This window comes from Amia ocellicauda, chromosome 21, assembly GCF_036373705.1.
Source record: "Amia ocellicauda isolate fAmiCal2 chromosome 21, fAmiCal2.hap1, whole genome shotgun sequence".
NCBI classification, from domain to species: domain Eukaryota; kingdom Metazoa; phylum Chordata; class Actinopteri; order Amiiformes; family Amiidae; genus Amia; species Amia ocellicauda.
In genome coordinates this window covers 8,514,653-8,532,370 of record NC_089870.1, presented here as the reverse complement: position 1 = coordinate 8,532,370, position 17,718 = coordinate 8,514,653, and the positions used below count along the sequence as shown (strand labels likewise).

The 17,718-nt window shown below is 42.0% G+C and overlaps 1 protein-coding gene across 11 annotated transcripts in view; it reads right to left on the bottom strand.

The window, feature by feature from the left end:
* Positions 1 to 17,718, bottom strand: part of sipa1l1 (signal-induced proliferation-associated 1 like 1) — an 89,465-nt gene that overhangs the window by 23,936 nt on the left and 47,811 nt on the right. For all 11 annotated transcript variants that reach the window (XM_066694889.1, XM_066694891.1, XM_066694890.1 and 8 more), the window contains exons 3-5: positions 4,628 to 6,376; positions 1,791 to 1,921; positions 79 to 267 (exon numbers count right to left, since the gene is read on the bottom strand). In XM_066694889.1, coding sequence (XP_066550986.1) covers positions 79 to 267; positions 1,791 to 1,921; positions 4,628 to 6,098 — 1,791 coding nt within the window. In that variant the 5' untranslated portion in view covers positions 6,099 to 6,376. The remainder of the gene's footprint in view (positions 1 to 78; positions 268 to 1,790; positions 1,922 to 4,627; positions 6,377 to 17,718) is intronic.

Here is a 17,718-nt window from a genome sequence, read left to right as displayed (position 1 = left end):
CACACAGGGAGGCCAGGTTTTTAGACTTGTTTTCATGTTTTTCAGAAGTACACACCAACACCAAAACGTTCTCCTCACCCCCTGCTCGTCCAGCTTCATGAGCTGCTCGGTGACCTTGGGCGTGTTGAGGGCCAGGCGCAGGCAGTGTGCGTTCAGCTCTGGCACCAGGTATTCCAGCACCTCCTTGAGGGGCAGCCCCCGAGCCGTGCCATGCTTGGAGGTGGAGGGCACTGCGTCCTCCAGGATGGACCCCCGTAGCGTGGTCAACTGCAGCAAAGTCACAGAGGAAGAAGGGAGAGAGTGAAAATGAGAGGTAGACTGAATGAAAGATGTGTATATATATAGATATATACCCAAGGAAAAAAAGGCAGGAGCTAATGTAACTATTTATCCTGAATGCTAGGCTATAGTACAAAGATCTGTCTGGAATATATTATAGAGGAGGGATTTTGGAACAACAACAACAACAACAACAACAACAACAACAACAACAACGAGGTGCACAAGATTGCATTGAAACTGAATGTGACAACAGAGGGCTCATTGTGTGCTGAACTGGAAGTGAACTCAGTCACTCCGATATCATGTGCCGCTGGAAGGCAGAACAGTCTGCCTCTTGGACATCCCGATTGTAAACTACAGGCAAGAAACAAAAGGATATTGTTTCTGTTGTGAAGGGCCTCTTCCTGTTAGCTGGATCTCCACATTGACACCAGACTTTTTGGAAGAAAATCGACAGACAGAGAGGGACAACGTACTCTACCCTCGGGCTAGCGTCGACAGTCTCACCTGCAGGAACCTGCTTCTCGCAAATGACTGAGAAAAGATTGAAAGTAAGGTATCTAGATCTAAGTTATTTATTTTCAGAGGACAGTTTCTCAGATAAAGATTAGCACCAGCTGAATAAAATGTACATATTAGAAGCCACAACCAGATGGGATGTGTGAAGGTTTATTAACCATGCATAAAACCTTTTTTTTTTTTCCTTTTTGGGGGGGTGTAACTGTTCATTTGGCCAAGAAAAAGACTTTCGGTAATTTGCATGTTGGCATTTCTGTGCCCAGTGTGATAGAAAGAGAGAACAGGCATTCAAATTATCTGGACAGTGCTTGGTTGGTTTGGGAAGGAAGCGCCAAGTATAATAATTGTCAATTGCACATCATGGTGTCAAACAGGTGTCTCTGTGTGATGGGGATGGATGGACCAAGATTTAGAAAAAATAATTTGACACTAAACCCTGCATGTATAACCCCAAACAAAGGATTTCTTTCCAAAAATGTCCCTTTAAGTCCTAACTCAGCAATAAAACTCTGGAACAAGAAAACACATTGACAAGCTACAAATTTCCTTTGTGAATATCAGACATTTAAGACTGAGCCAAGGTCAGAGTAACTGCCAAAAGGGGAACATTGATCAGGCCAGTCAAATACAACCAGTGGACATCTGACATACCACTCACAAGAGAGTTCTGCTAGATGGCCACTTCAAAGCGGATTACATAACACAGTGTTGGCTGTCAGATTTACAGAATGACTATACGGCAGCAAACAGAAAAATCTTGGCCTGGTTTTGTCTTTAGGCTATTCATACAATTACACAGACTGAACCACTTTTTAGATTATAAATGACTGCTCCTTCCTGTGAATGAAGTGAAAAACGAGCTCCTGAGATTGAGGAAACAGTGATACAGTTACCCAGAGTGCCCTGCTGCTTTGAAAGCGTACTTCCACCATAAAATAGAAGCCCGAAGACTCAAATTGAGGGCAGTGCTGGGGGCCGCGACGTCTTACCTCACTGGTGCGGAAGATGACCCTGAAGTTGTACTGCTGCCCGTGCTCCTTGCTGTCCTCCAGTTTCTCCCGGCGAAGGCTGACGGCCACCGGCCCGAGGGTGTCGTCCACCCCGAAGTAATTCCAGTGCTCTGAGAGGAGAGCGAGCCCGCCGCGCACACACCGAAGGGAGAGAAGCGAGAGAAGCAGTGAGACAAAAGACACAAGCCTTGCCTGAACACGGCTCATCCGTTCAATTAGAAAGCGCTGGAGGAGTGATGGCTAGAGAAACAGGGACAAGGAGGCAGTGAAGCTGAGTGGCTCGATGGAGAAATGGGGCGAGAGCTTGGGCTGGCATTGCAGTCACAGGACTGGGAGGGAGGGAGGAGGATTCATTGGTCGGAGCTGGCGGACTGAGAGGCAGCCAGGGTGACTGGTCAGAGCCGAGGGAGTGAGATGGGAATTGTATGATCTGGAGGCACTGCAGAGAGTCCTTTACAATCAAGATAGGGGAAACTGAATGGCTCCTAACCAGGCCTGCAGCACAACTTCGCTTGTGTAATCACCCCAGTGAGGGGAAGGATTAAAAAGGTGTTGCTTCCGTCGAGGAGCTGGAGGCATGTGGAGACAAGAGCTGAACTGCTAACTAACTTGGGCACTATTCCCGATGCCTATTCATTACATGCTAAGTGAAGGGAAACAGGGCCCAGAGGGATTGTACAACACTCACAACTAATTACAGCTGATGCCTGAGAGAGAGAGAGAGAGAGAGAGAGAGAGAGAGAAGGAGGTGACAAAGGTGCCATACATTTCTCCTGCTGGACTTTTCCCTGTCATGAAAAACTTCATGAAAAATGTGTATGTTCACCCTGATTGGTCAAGTCCCGAGATCATTCTCACTGGTCTGTAAAGGTCAAATACAAGAACCAATCAAAAACATTTATTGTTGCCCAATAAGAATACACCTACAATGAGCTACGCATTGTTTGGTGTGTGACCAATCAGAACAAGACATACATTTGACCAATGAGACTTGACCAATCAGGACGAACATACACGTTTGTACTGACGGGAAAAGTCCTTTGTCCTTTGTCATCCGAGGCAAACATTTTGTGGCAGAGGCGCTCAAACACGCATCTCCTATTCGGAATAACTGATTTCAAGCTTTTTCTTTTTCAATGTATTATTCTAATCAATATCCTATTTATGTATTAGCAGACATCGATTCACACAATATATAGTTAGTTAGAAACAAATTATAGTTAGAGCAAGAACATATACAATTTAAGTCATCATTGGAGTGAAGTTAAATAAGAGGAAGTACAAAAGATGGTGCAAGATTGTGTTTAGGGGAATTTCAAGTAAAAGCAGAAATGTGATCATATTAACATCTGTGCTACGTACGCTGGGGTGAAAGCTGGCAGAAGTACCAACAGGAGAGATGCATTTAAAATGTGGGCTCTCTCAAAACTGACCAGCCCTCGGCCTGCTGGAATAGACACAAGGCCCAAACACGTGCCCAGACACCTTACGCAGTCAAACATGGTCTGTAGCAGGATTGTCAAGGGTTAAAATTTCCATGTTTTTCTACTTGTAATTGTATCTTAGAGTTAGGAAAACGTGCCAAAATAATACCGATTTAAAAAACATTTAAGGATATGTAGGCACTAGCTAATGTTTATTTAATCTGATAAAGAAATGTGTATTGATCTCTGAAGTCTGAAACCAATGCACTAAAGCCTTTTAGCTCAAGGCTGATTTAGTGAACTTAAGAAAGGTTACCGTCTGGAAGTCACAACTGTATTTAAATCAAAGTTATAATCTCCAATCTTTCTTAATGTACAATAACATTAAATAATGCATGTCTTAATGCTCCAAAATAGCTTCCAACCTTTGTCCATTCTAATACCGTAGCGGGCCATTAAAAAGAAAAGCCCTTATTAATTATTAAAACATCAGAGGTTCCATCACTTCCCTTTCTAATCTCAAATGTATTAATACTAAAGTCAATGATATCGCATTTATTTAATTAGGAACAATTACAAAACATCTTAGGACATGATGTCCAATTAAAGGGGTACTTTTAAAAACAGCAACTGTTTAAAAAGGCATTTCACATCCAAACAGGAAGTAGTTCTAGTGGATTTTTGAAATCTAGAGCCCTGGACAAATGGTCCTCTTAAAGTAACAGTAACCCACCTGCAGTAAAGGGATATTAAAGTGCCTCTTAATGCCACAGTCACAGTGCTGCTTTTCAAAGGAGACCCTGGCAACTCAGTGAAGTTTAGACTGAACAGGAACCTCAGGCTAGCAGGGTTAATTCTGATGCAATGTCCATTTTAGCTCTGCTATAAAGCTTAAGAACTACCAATACAACATTTGTAATTTGTCAGCCATAGATCCACATCTATTTTGTTCTTGGTTAAGAGTTGATGAATATTTCAGAATTGTTATTCCTTCTTGTTACATCCATAGGCTCAACCTTCTGAAATCATGTTTTTCAAACTTGGGAGCTAGCTACCGTCTATAAAGGGCAACATTACAGGCTGTGCGCCATGAAAAACTGGTGATTTTTCTTGAAGCAGGCTGTTGTTTAGTCCTCTCATTACAGGCTACCTCCCCAATGAACTGTGGTTCTCCAACCTCTAATTTACTGACTAACTTGAGTTTTGGAGGAGATCTCTGCAGACCACAGGATCAGCAACATTGAACTCTTCGTGAAGTCTTCGAATTCCACTGCTGCTCTGTTCACATTTAAGTAACCTTTCCAAAGACTACCTGAAGGGACCACAGTGTCTTACCTTTAGAGTGGAGGATTAAAACATGAAATTAACAGAGTCTCAGAGCAGAGGACTCACCTCTCAGGTAGAAGTACTTCCTGTAGTAGTAGGAGCCCAGGTCAACATGCTCCACGATGTATCTCTTGACGCGGTCGTTGTGCATAGACTGGCTGTCCTTGGGCACCTCCAGGACTGCCACTCCAGCGTTGGTGCAGTGGGAGCTGAGCGAGGACTCAAAGGGGCTGGCTTCCCCGCTGCTGTTCACGGCTCCCCCACTTCCGATGCTCCCCAGCTTGGATAGGCTGATTTTGCGCTCGCCTTCACCCCCGATCTCATTGCGGAAACAGGGGCAACTCATGACCAGTTCATTACTCTTGTCGTCACCCGGGTCCAGGCTGGGGTTGTCCTTGGAGTTGAGCTCCTCCTGGCTGCCAGATGGGGAGCTGTAGGCACCGCTCTGAGTTGAGGAGAGGGAGGAGGACGTGGAGGCCGCGGCTGCTGCAGCAGAGGCTCCGGTGGTGGTGTTTCTGCGCTTGACGGCTGTCTGCCTGTTCTGGGCCGCCTCGTTCAGGTCAAACAAGATGCTCTGAACGTCAAAGTGGGAAAAGCCTTTCTGGCACGCCCAAGGTTTGGGAGGTGGACCACCGTCTTCCGACCTGCCGTCCTCTGCATCAGAGCCGGCCCGGGAAGAATCCCCCTCGGCGCGCACGCTGCGCAGCTTCCGGAATATGGAGTCGCCTCCGGTTTCCGATTTAGAGCGCCTCTTCAGGTGCTTTTCACGGTCCTTCAACCGGCTGGAGGGGCTGCCCCGATGTGCCCCAGAAATGGGCCCGTCTGGGAGGTCAAAACCACCTTGCTTCTGCGCCACGGTCAGGAGTTCCCCCAGCTTCTCAGGGGCCGGGCTGCGCTGGTCGGGCTTGTCCCCCTGATAGCCCTTCAGCATGTCGAAGAAGCTTTCCCCTGAGGCTCCATGCTTGTCAATAGAGGAGGTGCTGCCATACTCCCGGTGTATAGGAGACCATTTGTATCCAGAAGAGCCCCATTCCTCACCCCCCTCGCCACTACCGTCGAGCTCACTGATGGTGATGTCACTGTTGCTGCGCTGGCGGATGCGGCGCATGCCTTTGCGGGGCGAGCCCAGGTACCCGTCAGGTGACAGGAAGCGGCCGTCTGTGCTGCTGGCACTGCTGCCATGGGTTTTGTTTTTCAGGGTGTTCTGGATGTTGCGCAGCATGGAGGAATCCTGGGGACTGATCAGGTGGCCGAGTTTCGCTGACAAGTTGCTCTGGACACCAGTAGTACTCGGGGAATCCGTCTCCACGGTCACATGCCACACTCCTCCATCTTTCCGAGGGGGCCAGTCGGCCACCCGAGCTCGCACTCCCATTTTTGGCACGCCCGGGGTGCACCCTGAGAGGTGGGCACTCTCGCTGCGGGGGGGTGGGGCCCCTCCATTGGGCAGACGCAGGCGCCGGGTGTAGAATTCGTCTGTGGCGGGGACTGATCCCCCCACTGACCGCTCAGTCTGCGAACGCTTCAAGCTGGTCATGGTCCTGAAATGACCTGGTTTTTAGCAGAAGACCATCTCTGCCAGTCAGGCTAAACCACCCCCTCTGCACACAGCTTGCCAAGCACATGAGCCGCTACCCGGCCTCTGCTGGGAGAGAGAGTGAAGCCCAGACACACAGATCGCAGTGGCTCTCCTTCAGGTGAGCTCAATCCTGAGCACGGAATTGCTGCATACTGTCGATCCGGCCTTAGTGTCGCTGCTCACTGCTTGGGTCTCTGCTGCTGGAGTTCTCCCATGGTGCCTTGGGGTCCTCAGTGCTAAAATGAAAAAAGAAAAATAATATAGTTTATGCATTTAGTATAGTATGCTGTGTAGCGTAAATATACTACACTGGACTTGTATAATCTATTTTTGGATACAGTACCCTATCGTCGGGGTAAACGCGAAAAGATTAAGAATCAGGGCAAAGTAAAAGTGTCTAAATAATGAAATACGGTAAAAGTGCACTTTTAAAGGATGTCCTACAGTATCAAATTCAATTCACCCAGCACTAACTGAATGTTGTTTATTTCCTTTTAACATGTTGCTATGTAAAGGTAAGCGTAAATCCCTTCTGAAGTGACCTCTGAAAGTACAACGTGTAGATCTTTTTTTTTTTTAGTTCTTGCATGGATGAGAGAGACATGATGTACCAGTACTTACTACAACAGAATTTCATGGCTATGCTTGTTGTTATAACTCTGTAACAACTGGAGAAATAATTAAATTAATAAAATCTCAAGGTTATACGAATGCATTTCAAAATGACGCGAGAATCGATTGCTAAAGAAAACAAGAAGAAACGTAAAGGGATTCCCTGGTAAACCACTTCCGTGACCGGAGTTTCAAGTTATACATTTCCATGAGGTACAAGATTACAAACAATGGTGGGCACAAAAAAAATGGCAGCATTGAAACACAAACTATTTAACCATTTTAAATGTTTACCTTAAATTTATTAACTACGGCTAAATTATGCGCATACCGTTGAAAAAAAAGTGACAATTATCTTGGGTCGGATTCATTACCTCAACAGAATAGTAGTAGTAGTTCTACACACATCTTTGGCAGCAAAAACCCTGTGCTCTATAAACTCAAGCTAAATAAATCTGAAGACTGTATATACGAGTGCAGATATATCATTTAAGAAGACTTACACATTCTTTTTCATTTGAAAGAGATATCCGCTTCACACACACCTGTTTTCAGGGCTGTTTCAGTGCCAGATTATCCACCCTGCTTTGCATTACTCCATATGTTCAATTTCAGATAGCAGTTGGCCTTTCAAAAACAAATTCTGCAAACTAAAAAACAAGCTCTGTATCAGCCAGGGAAAATGCTATAGGCTGCATGTTTTTAAATGAGATTCAGTGTATAATATTTAACTTCACAGATATTTATTTTACGAATGTAACTCACGGAGTGAAATGCATATTTGGAATTTAAACAGTGTAGCAGAATATCTATCCCTCTCCAAATGTCATTCTGTGGGGGAGGAAAAGTACATTTTATTATGTTTATACCACTTTCTTTGCCCAGGTTTTACAATGATTTCCCACAGTTTTGAATGTTTTAAAGAATTAACCTGTCAAAACGTTTTCTGACAATGTTGATGTACTATACTATGCCTTTAGCTTATCCATTGGACTCAGCTTCAAAGGAGTCTACAGTAACCAGTTGGGGAGACAAGATCTCCCTTTTCTGAACCAATGCTTACAGTACTGTTTTTTGAACTCTTAAAAAGCTTTTCGTAGAGCGGCATAAACCATTACAAGGGAATATTGCAGTGTGTTTGATGTAATAAGCCAGTACAAGGTGACTACTTCCCTCGGTGATGAGAGATGGATGCATCTGTGCCAGCTTGCTTAGTTCATGGTTGGCTTGTCTACTCAGGACTTGGAACGGGTGGATTTATGCCATTTAGCATCTCGGTGTGAATGTTAAGTCTCAGCACTTTGAGATGACGCACAGTAACTTACTTATTCAACATTCTAAGAACAGCTTATAGTATCAAACCAAACTTTTTTTTAAAACCAAAGCGCACCTACACACATTTTTTAAAAAGCCTTTTTCAAAGCATGTGGGTAGATCGATCATCCCCTGATGTCACTTGCTTCAGCAGCTTTTCTGTGTGAATCTGAGATGTAAAAGACATTTGCAGCAACATAATTAACTTTGCATTTCTTTCAGTGAATCACCATTCTGTGTTTCTGGTTTTGTTCAATTCCATTAATTTGACAAAAAATGTTTACTTTTGAATTTGAATTATGATAACTGACCAATATAACCAGGTATGGCAAACTGTGCAATGCTAGAAAAGCACATGGTGAAGGAAGATCTGAGAGGAAACATCAACATATGTAACAGATGAGTAGAACTGCATTTACTACATACTATGGATATGCCAAGGTTATACATTCACGTGGTGGCTATCCTCAACTAAATAACACATGACCTGGCCTCTGGGATGCAATAAGGCCAAATCGCAGAAGGTGACATCATACCCTCACCCACACATCCATTCTCAAAATTGTTTATGGTAATCTGCTACTGATCACACCTGCAAAGAGCCCATCACAGAAGGAACTTTAATGAAGCCATCAGAACTTGTTTCCCACTGACGGCCGGGTCAGACATTTCAAGTCAATGTCAACCAGGGCAGAAGAGTCATGGAAGGCTCCAGATTATGGTAAATTTAGGGCTCACATCAAGTAATGGCGGAATTAAAATGACATCTGTGACATCCAATGCAAGGATTTAAGCCTGCTGGAAAAAGCATACATACCGTACGGAGCTTAGCACCTGAACAGAATGCATTGCAGTGAACAGGAAAGCACCTCTACAGAACATTATAAGGTCTACAAGCTGCCATCTGGGCTATGTTTATAGCAGCAGTTCCCAAACTGTGGTGCGCGCACCCCCAGGGGTGCATGGGCTGACCCCCAAGGGGTGCATGAGAAAAAAAATGTAATGGCGGATTATCTTTAAAAAAAATATATACACATTTATTTTTTTAAGTGGGATTTTTTCGGAAATATTACATGTAATAATTTTCATTATAAAAATATAACCTTAAATTATCAATAAATAACCTATTTTCCCAAAATGCACTTGAGCTCATGCACGGTTGGCATGTAAGCCAAAACAAACTCTAGCTAACCTAACTTGCTAGCTAAATTAGCTATTGGCTAAACTGGTTAAAAACAGCCATTAAAAGATAAGGTCAGTAGGCCTTATGAAGGAGGAGAGAGGCAGAGGAAAAGTGAGAGGGAATCAGAGGCGAGAGAAACCGAGAGATCTGAGAGACTGAGAGAGTCAGATCTTGCAGAGAGGGAATCGGAGGAAGATGGAGAGACAGAAACGGAGGCACGGGAAGGAAATGATGGGCCATTATGTCGGCAAGAAGGCAAAAGGGGCAAGGAGCAAGGTGAGAAAATATGATGACAATTACCTGGGGTTCACTTGGACTGGCGATGCCGAGTGGCAAAAGCCACAGTGTGTGCTATCCATTGAGGTTCTAGCTAACAGTTGTCTTAAACCCGCTTATTTACGTCGCCACCTGAATACAAAACATGCCAATGTAAGAGAAAAGCCTGTTGCTTTTTATCTAAAATGGAAGAACTGCGGAAAAGCCCAAAACTACTTCAGTTGCATTCAGGCATGGGGCCTACCAAAATTGCGCTACAAGCATCCTATCTTGTTAGCTATAGATTGGCTAGCAGACATTTTTTCTGTTTTGAATGAACTGAATTTAAGTCTGCAAGGAGTCAGTGTTACATTGTTCAATACACAAGACAAGACAGAAGCAATGATAAAGAAACTACACTTCTGGGCAAGCTGTGTGAATGGGAATTCCCTGCTGTGTTTCCCAACGCTTCGCGAGTTCATGGAAGCAAACGACATGGTCTTGGGTGATCATGTGAAAAGTCGCATTATTGAACACCTCAATCAACTCGCTGAGCAGCTACAGAAATACTTCCCACCCATGGACACATCTCAGATGTGGATTCGCAATCCATTTGAAGTTTCCTTCCCTGTCCCGCAGCTGTCATTTCAGGAGCAGGAGCAGCTGATTGACTTCTCATCTGATAGTGAACTGCAGATGAAGTTCAAACAAAAACCGCTTGTGGATTTTTGGACACAGACGATGCAGACATACCCGGACCTGACGAAGCTAGCATTGAAGATATTGATGCCCTTCGCTACAACTTACTTATGCGAGGCTGGGTTTTCTGCACTTACAGCAGTGAAGACAAAATATCACCAAAAACTGGATGCTGAGAAAGACTTAAGGCTGAAACTGTATTCAATTAAGCCTAACATTGCAGAGCAGAGATGTGCAGAGATGTAGGCCCACCCATCGCATTAACATCGGTAAGCACCACCATTAGGCAAAAGAAAACACCTATTATTATTATTATTATTAGGCCTACTAGCTATTAGTAGTAGTACTACTATTAATGTGTCTGTATAAGCATGATTAAAGTTCCAGTGGAAGCTGGTGGAAACGCACCATGTGTGATCAGCTCAAAGTGCTGCTTACCCCTTTGTTATGCCCACAGTCTCATCCGATAAGGGACAGGGAAATAAGTAGAAGGCTTGATACAGTTAAACCCATGGGCTTCATGCTTGTTGTACAACTGCATCCTCTTAAGTACATCAAATCTCATGTTGTTATCTGCTTAGTTTAGCAGCCTAAAATGCAGCATCAGATTAGGAAAAAAAAAAAAAACGAACTTTACATTACCAGAGATTTAATCTGAAAAACCACAACGTTTTATTTCATCAATGTATTATTGAGCTCAGCAAACTGGTGAAACAATTACATCAAGGACACTGAATTACAGGAACACCAGATAACATTTCTTCAGTGCTTTCACTAAAGCCTGTCCTAAATATCCCTTTTCTGTCTTTTTTTTATTTTTACATTGCAGTCTTCAACTACACATTCCAGACACATCCGATGGCTGAGCCGTTACAAATATATAATAAACATTTCTGTATCTTAGCAACCATCCAAACCTGCCTATTAGTTTCATCTGCGGCATTAGGATTTACAGAGTAAAGGAAATGGAGATGGAGGAGAACATAATTAATACATCCTACAAAAATCCACGAACAAATAAGCATCAATTAATTAAATGCTCAGCAATACTTAAATAATATTACTACTACAAAACATTTCAACCTACAGTATGTAGATCATCTTAGAAATCTGGCAGGAATATGAAATTATTTTAAAACTTAAAAGTTAAAAAGGTTGGGGCTGATCAGTACCTGCTTGGGAGACCTCCAAGGAAAATCAGGTTGCAGATATAAGTGATGGTGAAAGACCAGTAGGTGCCACTGTTCGGTCATTCCAAACCCACGGCACAATATGGTGACAGGGAACACCGTGCTGAATTTTGGGCTTGCATGGGCTGTCTTTCATATGGGACATTAAACTAGGGTCTACTTCAGGTAATTAAAGACCGCACAGCCCTGTTCACAAGACGTGGGCCGCAACAATCAGCGACAGACGGCCTTTATTCAGTGCATTGCAATGTCGGTTTTGGGAAGAACAAAACACAAAATGGCTATTGTAGTTTCTGAAAAAATTGCTGGGTTCCTTTTCTTGTGTTATTTAATGGAGAAATAAATTATATTGAGATTTTAAATATATTTTTTTGTAACTGGCTGCAGCTTGGACAGAAAATCCAACTCTTAATAATAATAATAATAATAATAATAATATTAACATTAGTAACGGTAATGATGACCATAATAAATGTCTAATTCTGTAAAGGAAGATTTCAGTCCTTGTCAACAAAATAAATCAAATGGTTATCCATTGAAAGGGAAACAAAAGCTACCTTTCACCCAAAGACCCTATACAAAGGACTGTTTGTAGGGGTCAGCATTTCCATTGCAGAATGCGTGAATGGTTTACAACAGAGATTTAACTAAGTGAGTGTTTTTATCTGTGATATTTCAAAGTGTTGCTGTGTTTGCAGCAATCTGACAGCACAGCACAGGGGATGAATAGTTTGGTGCCACAGCACCTGCTATAATGGAGAATGCAAGTCCTGATCGAAGAAACTGCTACAACGCCAGTAGAATTAAAGGTTGTTTGAGGTCATAGTTATGTGATAATGGATTAAACAAGAAATAAGTTAGTTAATTCATTAAAATAGTCTCTCAATAACAAAACACACTCTGAAGACTTGACTTGTAAATGGTGAACCCATACTTAAAATCCTACTTAAACTGCACAAATAACAGATAAATGCTGGAACATGAAACTTTCATTTATATAAAAGATCGTGAAGATGTTACTCTGAGATTTTCTTGTAATAACTCAGGTCCTGACTTCCACTGCAAGTTTAAAAAGCTTGTTGAAAGCTCAAACTTGAGCTGGGTGATATATTGTCCAGCAGTAACTGGTACTTAAAGCTATAGAAACAGACTTGAAATACTTGAACACCGAAGAATGAATTGTGTGGGGTAAACACATGGAGGTGAGAGGCCTTGTGCTTTAGTGATTTCTTGTGAATGCACAAGAGATCCAATAAGCTTTAAACTGCCCCTTTAATGTGAATTGTTTTCCAATTCCTGCTTTTGAGTCCCTGTGCCTAAATTACACACATCAGCCAAACACATTTCCAGTTCAGGAGGAGTGTTTGTGCAGGAGCCGGAGAGGTCTCCCTGCCAGGAACTGCCAATGTACGAACAGACGTGTGGCAAAGACTTATGGCAGGGTCTCCTGGGGGAGGCGGGACACCCAGGGTTTCAATGGAGGCCATTTTTCTGTTGCAGAACAGCCGGGCTCTCCTTTCCCACTGTTACAGACCATGTTCCCAAGACCAGACAATGAGCCGGGGCTCCTGCTCGACAAGCTGTAATTGCTTGTCCTCCATCGCCACGCTGGGCAGTGGGCCTGGATCTTAACACTATGGGGAACTGGGCCACCATGTGGGGAAAGGCTATCTGGAACACTCAGTCTCTCAGAGGCCTGGCTCTGCTCTGGGGTGGCAGGCACAAAGTCCCCTCTGTGGCGCCCTGCTGGAGTTTGACCGGTGGCCCATCCCTGCACTTCACTTACAGAGACGCCATTGATAAGAGTCTGGCTCTGGGCACAGAGGAGTCGCTGAAAGGAGTTAATCAACCGCCTGCTAGAAAGATGCAGGGAGGGAGGGAGGGAGGGAGGGAGGGAATGCGGGGGAGAAGGAGGAAATCCAAAACAGAGGCTAGAACGCTGGAATTCAACCTCATCCCGCCTTTGCAATTAGCACTTGGATTCAGATGTTTACAGTTTACAGCACTCTTACCATCACTTGTGTGGTTAGTGTCATATGCAGGTGCGGCTGAAAATATGTAGCCTACAGAACAGGAGACTGGCCAACGGAGCAAACAGCAAAAACAAAGAAACAAGGGCTAGGATCACATGTGAGATGCAAGTACATTAAAATATTTAATAATAAAACCTTATTAAATGAGATGCGAGGGAATAATGAGAAAGCAGAGTGTGTGAGAGAGTGAGTGAAGGGCAATTTGTGTGTGTGTGTGTCCTCTTATTCCAGCTAGTCTTGCTTCTCTAGTGTTTTCATTATGCAAGCAAATCCATCTGAGGTTTAATATGGTTATTGTATGGTTTACTGTGTATAAGTAGTGAAAGTGACTATACTTACATTTTTTCCTGGGCTTAAATCTTTTGTCAATTTGAACTTAAGGATATTTAGCTACTGGTTGGGAACAACATGAACAACCTTGTGTACCCTTAACTGAACAAGATAACTCTGCTTTTGATCCGACAGCAAGCAAATTCAATAAAGGGGCCCAATTAGGAAAGCAAAGAGCCAACCAATTAAAGCTCAGAGCTCAGAAGCAGCAAACATGTGAAAAGCAAATCCAAATCGACCTAATGCATGTGTGCGAGAAAACCACTGTTTAGAAGGTGAATGCCTCGAAATCCTCTACAGGTGCGAGGGGTAGGTTCATTCATACATGAATGAACCGTGAATTCTCAGAGCACATTCTGCCACCAAATCAGTGAACTCCTGCAAACAGACCAAGTCAGTCAGAAAAAATGACTGTACTCGTCTAAATAAAGATCATTTAAGGTGTTCCGAGTGTTTGCTTGTAACCACTTTATCCATTATGAGCGCTGGTACATCTGTGCCTAGAAATTTCCATGATCTAGAAATATAGTCACTGTCTAAACCAATTAATAATGAAAACGTGCAATAGAAATCAATGTAATGTCTTATTAAGTAAGTGAGAAATTAGTTATTCCGTTACTAAGAAACACCCCCCCGCCCCCCCCAACCCCCGAGAACCATTTACATGTAAAACAGCCTTTTGGTATTTTTAGTGATGCATTATCTTTTCTTTCCAGTGTAAAAATGCAACCGCACTCAGCCCTCCTCGTCAAATCTGTCACAGGCGGAAATTAAATACTCTGGCTAATCGCTTCATATTAAGACTAAGCAGCAGATTACGTTGCTGTCTTAGTGGCCACTTGTCCAAAGACCTATGGGTTTTGTTAGCCATACAGATTACACAGGAAGTGTCGCTGTACATTATATTGTACAACAATCACAATAACCCCAGTCTAAAGTCTAAAGCCCCCGAGATTTTTTACTTCACCTCCCCTTCTAAACACCACTATAATGTATGTAATTAGCCGTGCAAAATTAAAACAATCAACTGCTAAAGCATTTCAACAGCATAATCATTTGGGCAACTGATGTCATTATATTGCTGGAAGAAAGCTTGATATATTGAAACAAAAGCAGTCCAAGAACAATTACATAAACATAAAAAAAAACTGTAATGTGTGCCAAGTCCTGTGGTTTGTTTGCAATCTCTGGACTTCTTGATATATTTAGCAGAGACAGAGACTGAGTTCTGGGTTCCCGTTTAAATTACAGCTTCAAGTCCCAAAACACAAACACAGTAGCCTTCAAAGTTTGGGGAAAAGAAAGCGCTCAGAATTTTGCAAGACGCTGCATGTCATTTTTTTCTGTGCTTACATTTCTCTGCGTAGAAGTTATGCAATAACTCATTTTAAGCAATGGTTTATTTTAGCACATATCTGATGTTTCTTCTGTAATTAACTGCACTTCTGTAGCTCTGTGCAGAGTCTCTACTGCAACTCAATCATGGAGACTGACACAGGTGGTGGCATTGCAAGTAGAGAATACAGATCTATGTCATTCAAAAAGGGGTCAAAGCTGAGAAAAATAAGCTTTCATGCTTTAAGAAAGTTCAAAATGTGAAAAGTATTCATCTGCAATAAAACAACTGCTATGAAATGCCTTGACTTTCCTACTTTTAAGTTTTTATTAGTTTCAATGAGGGTTAACTTCATACAGCGAGTTAATTTTTATTTATAAACATGAGCTGTCATTTTTCTACATGAATCCATTAGGGAAAAGATGTACAGAAATCATGTCATTTTCTCCTGTTTCTGGCAAGCCATAAAATATAAAGAGACGCAAAGACACCAGACATGAATCCAAAACCTCTCAAGAGTCAACAAAGGCTTCAACAGGAACTTGTCATTTCAAACCAATTAGACAACAAACACCTCGTGACAAATGAATAGAAAGAAAGAAAAAAAAAAAAAAAGAAAACTCTTGGCAGACAAGCAATACCTGGATGCGACCTCAGAACACAGGCTGAAATTTAACCAACAAAGGAAGTGGGTGGGAGAATGACAGAAAACAGCATGTCAAGACAAACTATGGGAGGAGAAAGGTGAAAAGGTCATTGCTGTCCTCCTGAACTGCCTGCTTTAATATCATACTAAATAAAATTTCCCCAACCATTACACAATGAGCAAACTAAGTAAAAAGTAGAATGTTTTATTGTTGCCAGTTTTCTTTGCTGTTGTTGCTAGATTTTAATATTTTTGTAAGTGTTTTGTCATTGATACCAATCAGGTGTACAAATATTACATTAGTTTAAGCTCTGGTAGATAAAGGAAAATCAATATCCTGTAACAACTACACAAACATTTGAAAACAGAGTTATTGGTCCAAGCAGTTATCTACCAGATTCTCAAGTCACTAGGTTTTCCTCTGTCAAGTTGGTATATGAATAAAATACTCAACCAGGGAATAACATGCATTCCACGATGAGGATTATTGTAAGTACTTCATACATGTGATTATACACCATACATTTTATCATGCTTAAAACCTATACTTCAAATGTATCATGCTTTTTTCCATCTATGAATTCTTGCATGACTATAATCTGTGCTTATACAATTTTAAACATAGCCTCTAGCTAGCGAAAGACTCACCAAATGATATATGACAGCAGGCAACGTATTTGTTACAGTACTACAACGGTTTCATTATAGGCTTGTTTGAATTTACAGATTGTGAAGCCCCAAATGCCACAATGTATAGGCTGCAAAACAGACCAGAAGTAATGTATGTAAACTCAATTTCTAGAGTGGCCAATTCAACACTTTAAGTTCAAAATTACAACTCATTACATTTGAGCTATGCTACTGTACACCGCTTTGTTGGAATTTGACATTCCCCCTCTGTAAAACATGATCAAATACCATTAAATTAACATTTAAAAACGCCAGTAAAATATGCTTGATTTTATTGGCGTACATATAGATGCAGATTGTCACAAAAAAAACATTAGCGGTACCACACATTGACATATAGAGGAGTTTGGGTAGACCAAATTTCATAAGCTGCTTTTGGAGTTTAAATCTAACAGTGTAGAACATTTTCTACAAACCTTTGCCCATTTTACAACACACTAAGACTAACTTAAATATAAAAACATATACTGCATTTCAAAACCAATTTTATTTTTTAAAACTGATATTTTATGATAACCATATCAAGTAAAAACTTAGTCTGGGTTTGCCCAGTGGTTTCAGGATGAAAAGACATATTAGTCTTGTGGAAGACCATGTTTACACCACTGGAAATAAAATACTGAGCTGGCTGAGGTTTCCGTGGTCTTGCTTAAACACGACAGACAGGACTCAAGAAGAGGAAGAAGAAAACTATCTGCCGCAACCAAAACCCTTTGCCAATGAGACTGCACATGGCACATGGACACACACACTGAAAAACCTTTTCAGCTTTAGCATTCCCTTGTATTACCACATTCAAGGTACGTACACATGTATCAGTCTTAAGATCTTGAATTTTCGCAGATATCTATATTCATTCTTACTTTCTGGTCAAATTGTTTACATATACTGAAAGGGCAAGAAGCTTCTGATAACTACTTAGGTATTTACAGGGTACAGTGTACTTATACTCCCACAGAATAGAAAATGCACATTTGGAAATTAGTCTGGAATTAAACTAAATTACAGCAATGGCAAAATGCAAGTGTGACACCAAATGCTACTGTAGACCAACACAAGATTTGAAACAACTAATCCAGCTATTCAGTCAAAAGCTGCTTAAAATGTGTTAGATGGGAAATATAGTAGGATTATCCCTTCAACAATGGCCACCAAAAAACAAAAACAACTTTATTCTCCACTTTTAAAGGTGTTCTAGTCAATGAGGCACTCAAGAGATGGTTTTTAATACTTTCAAAACCAGATGAATAAATTATTACTCACTGGGGACAGCTAATGCAACAGGAAGCA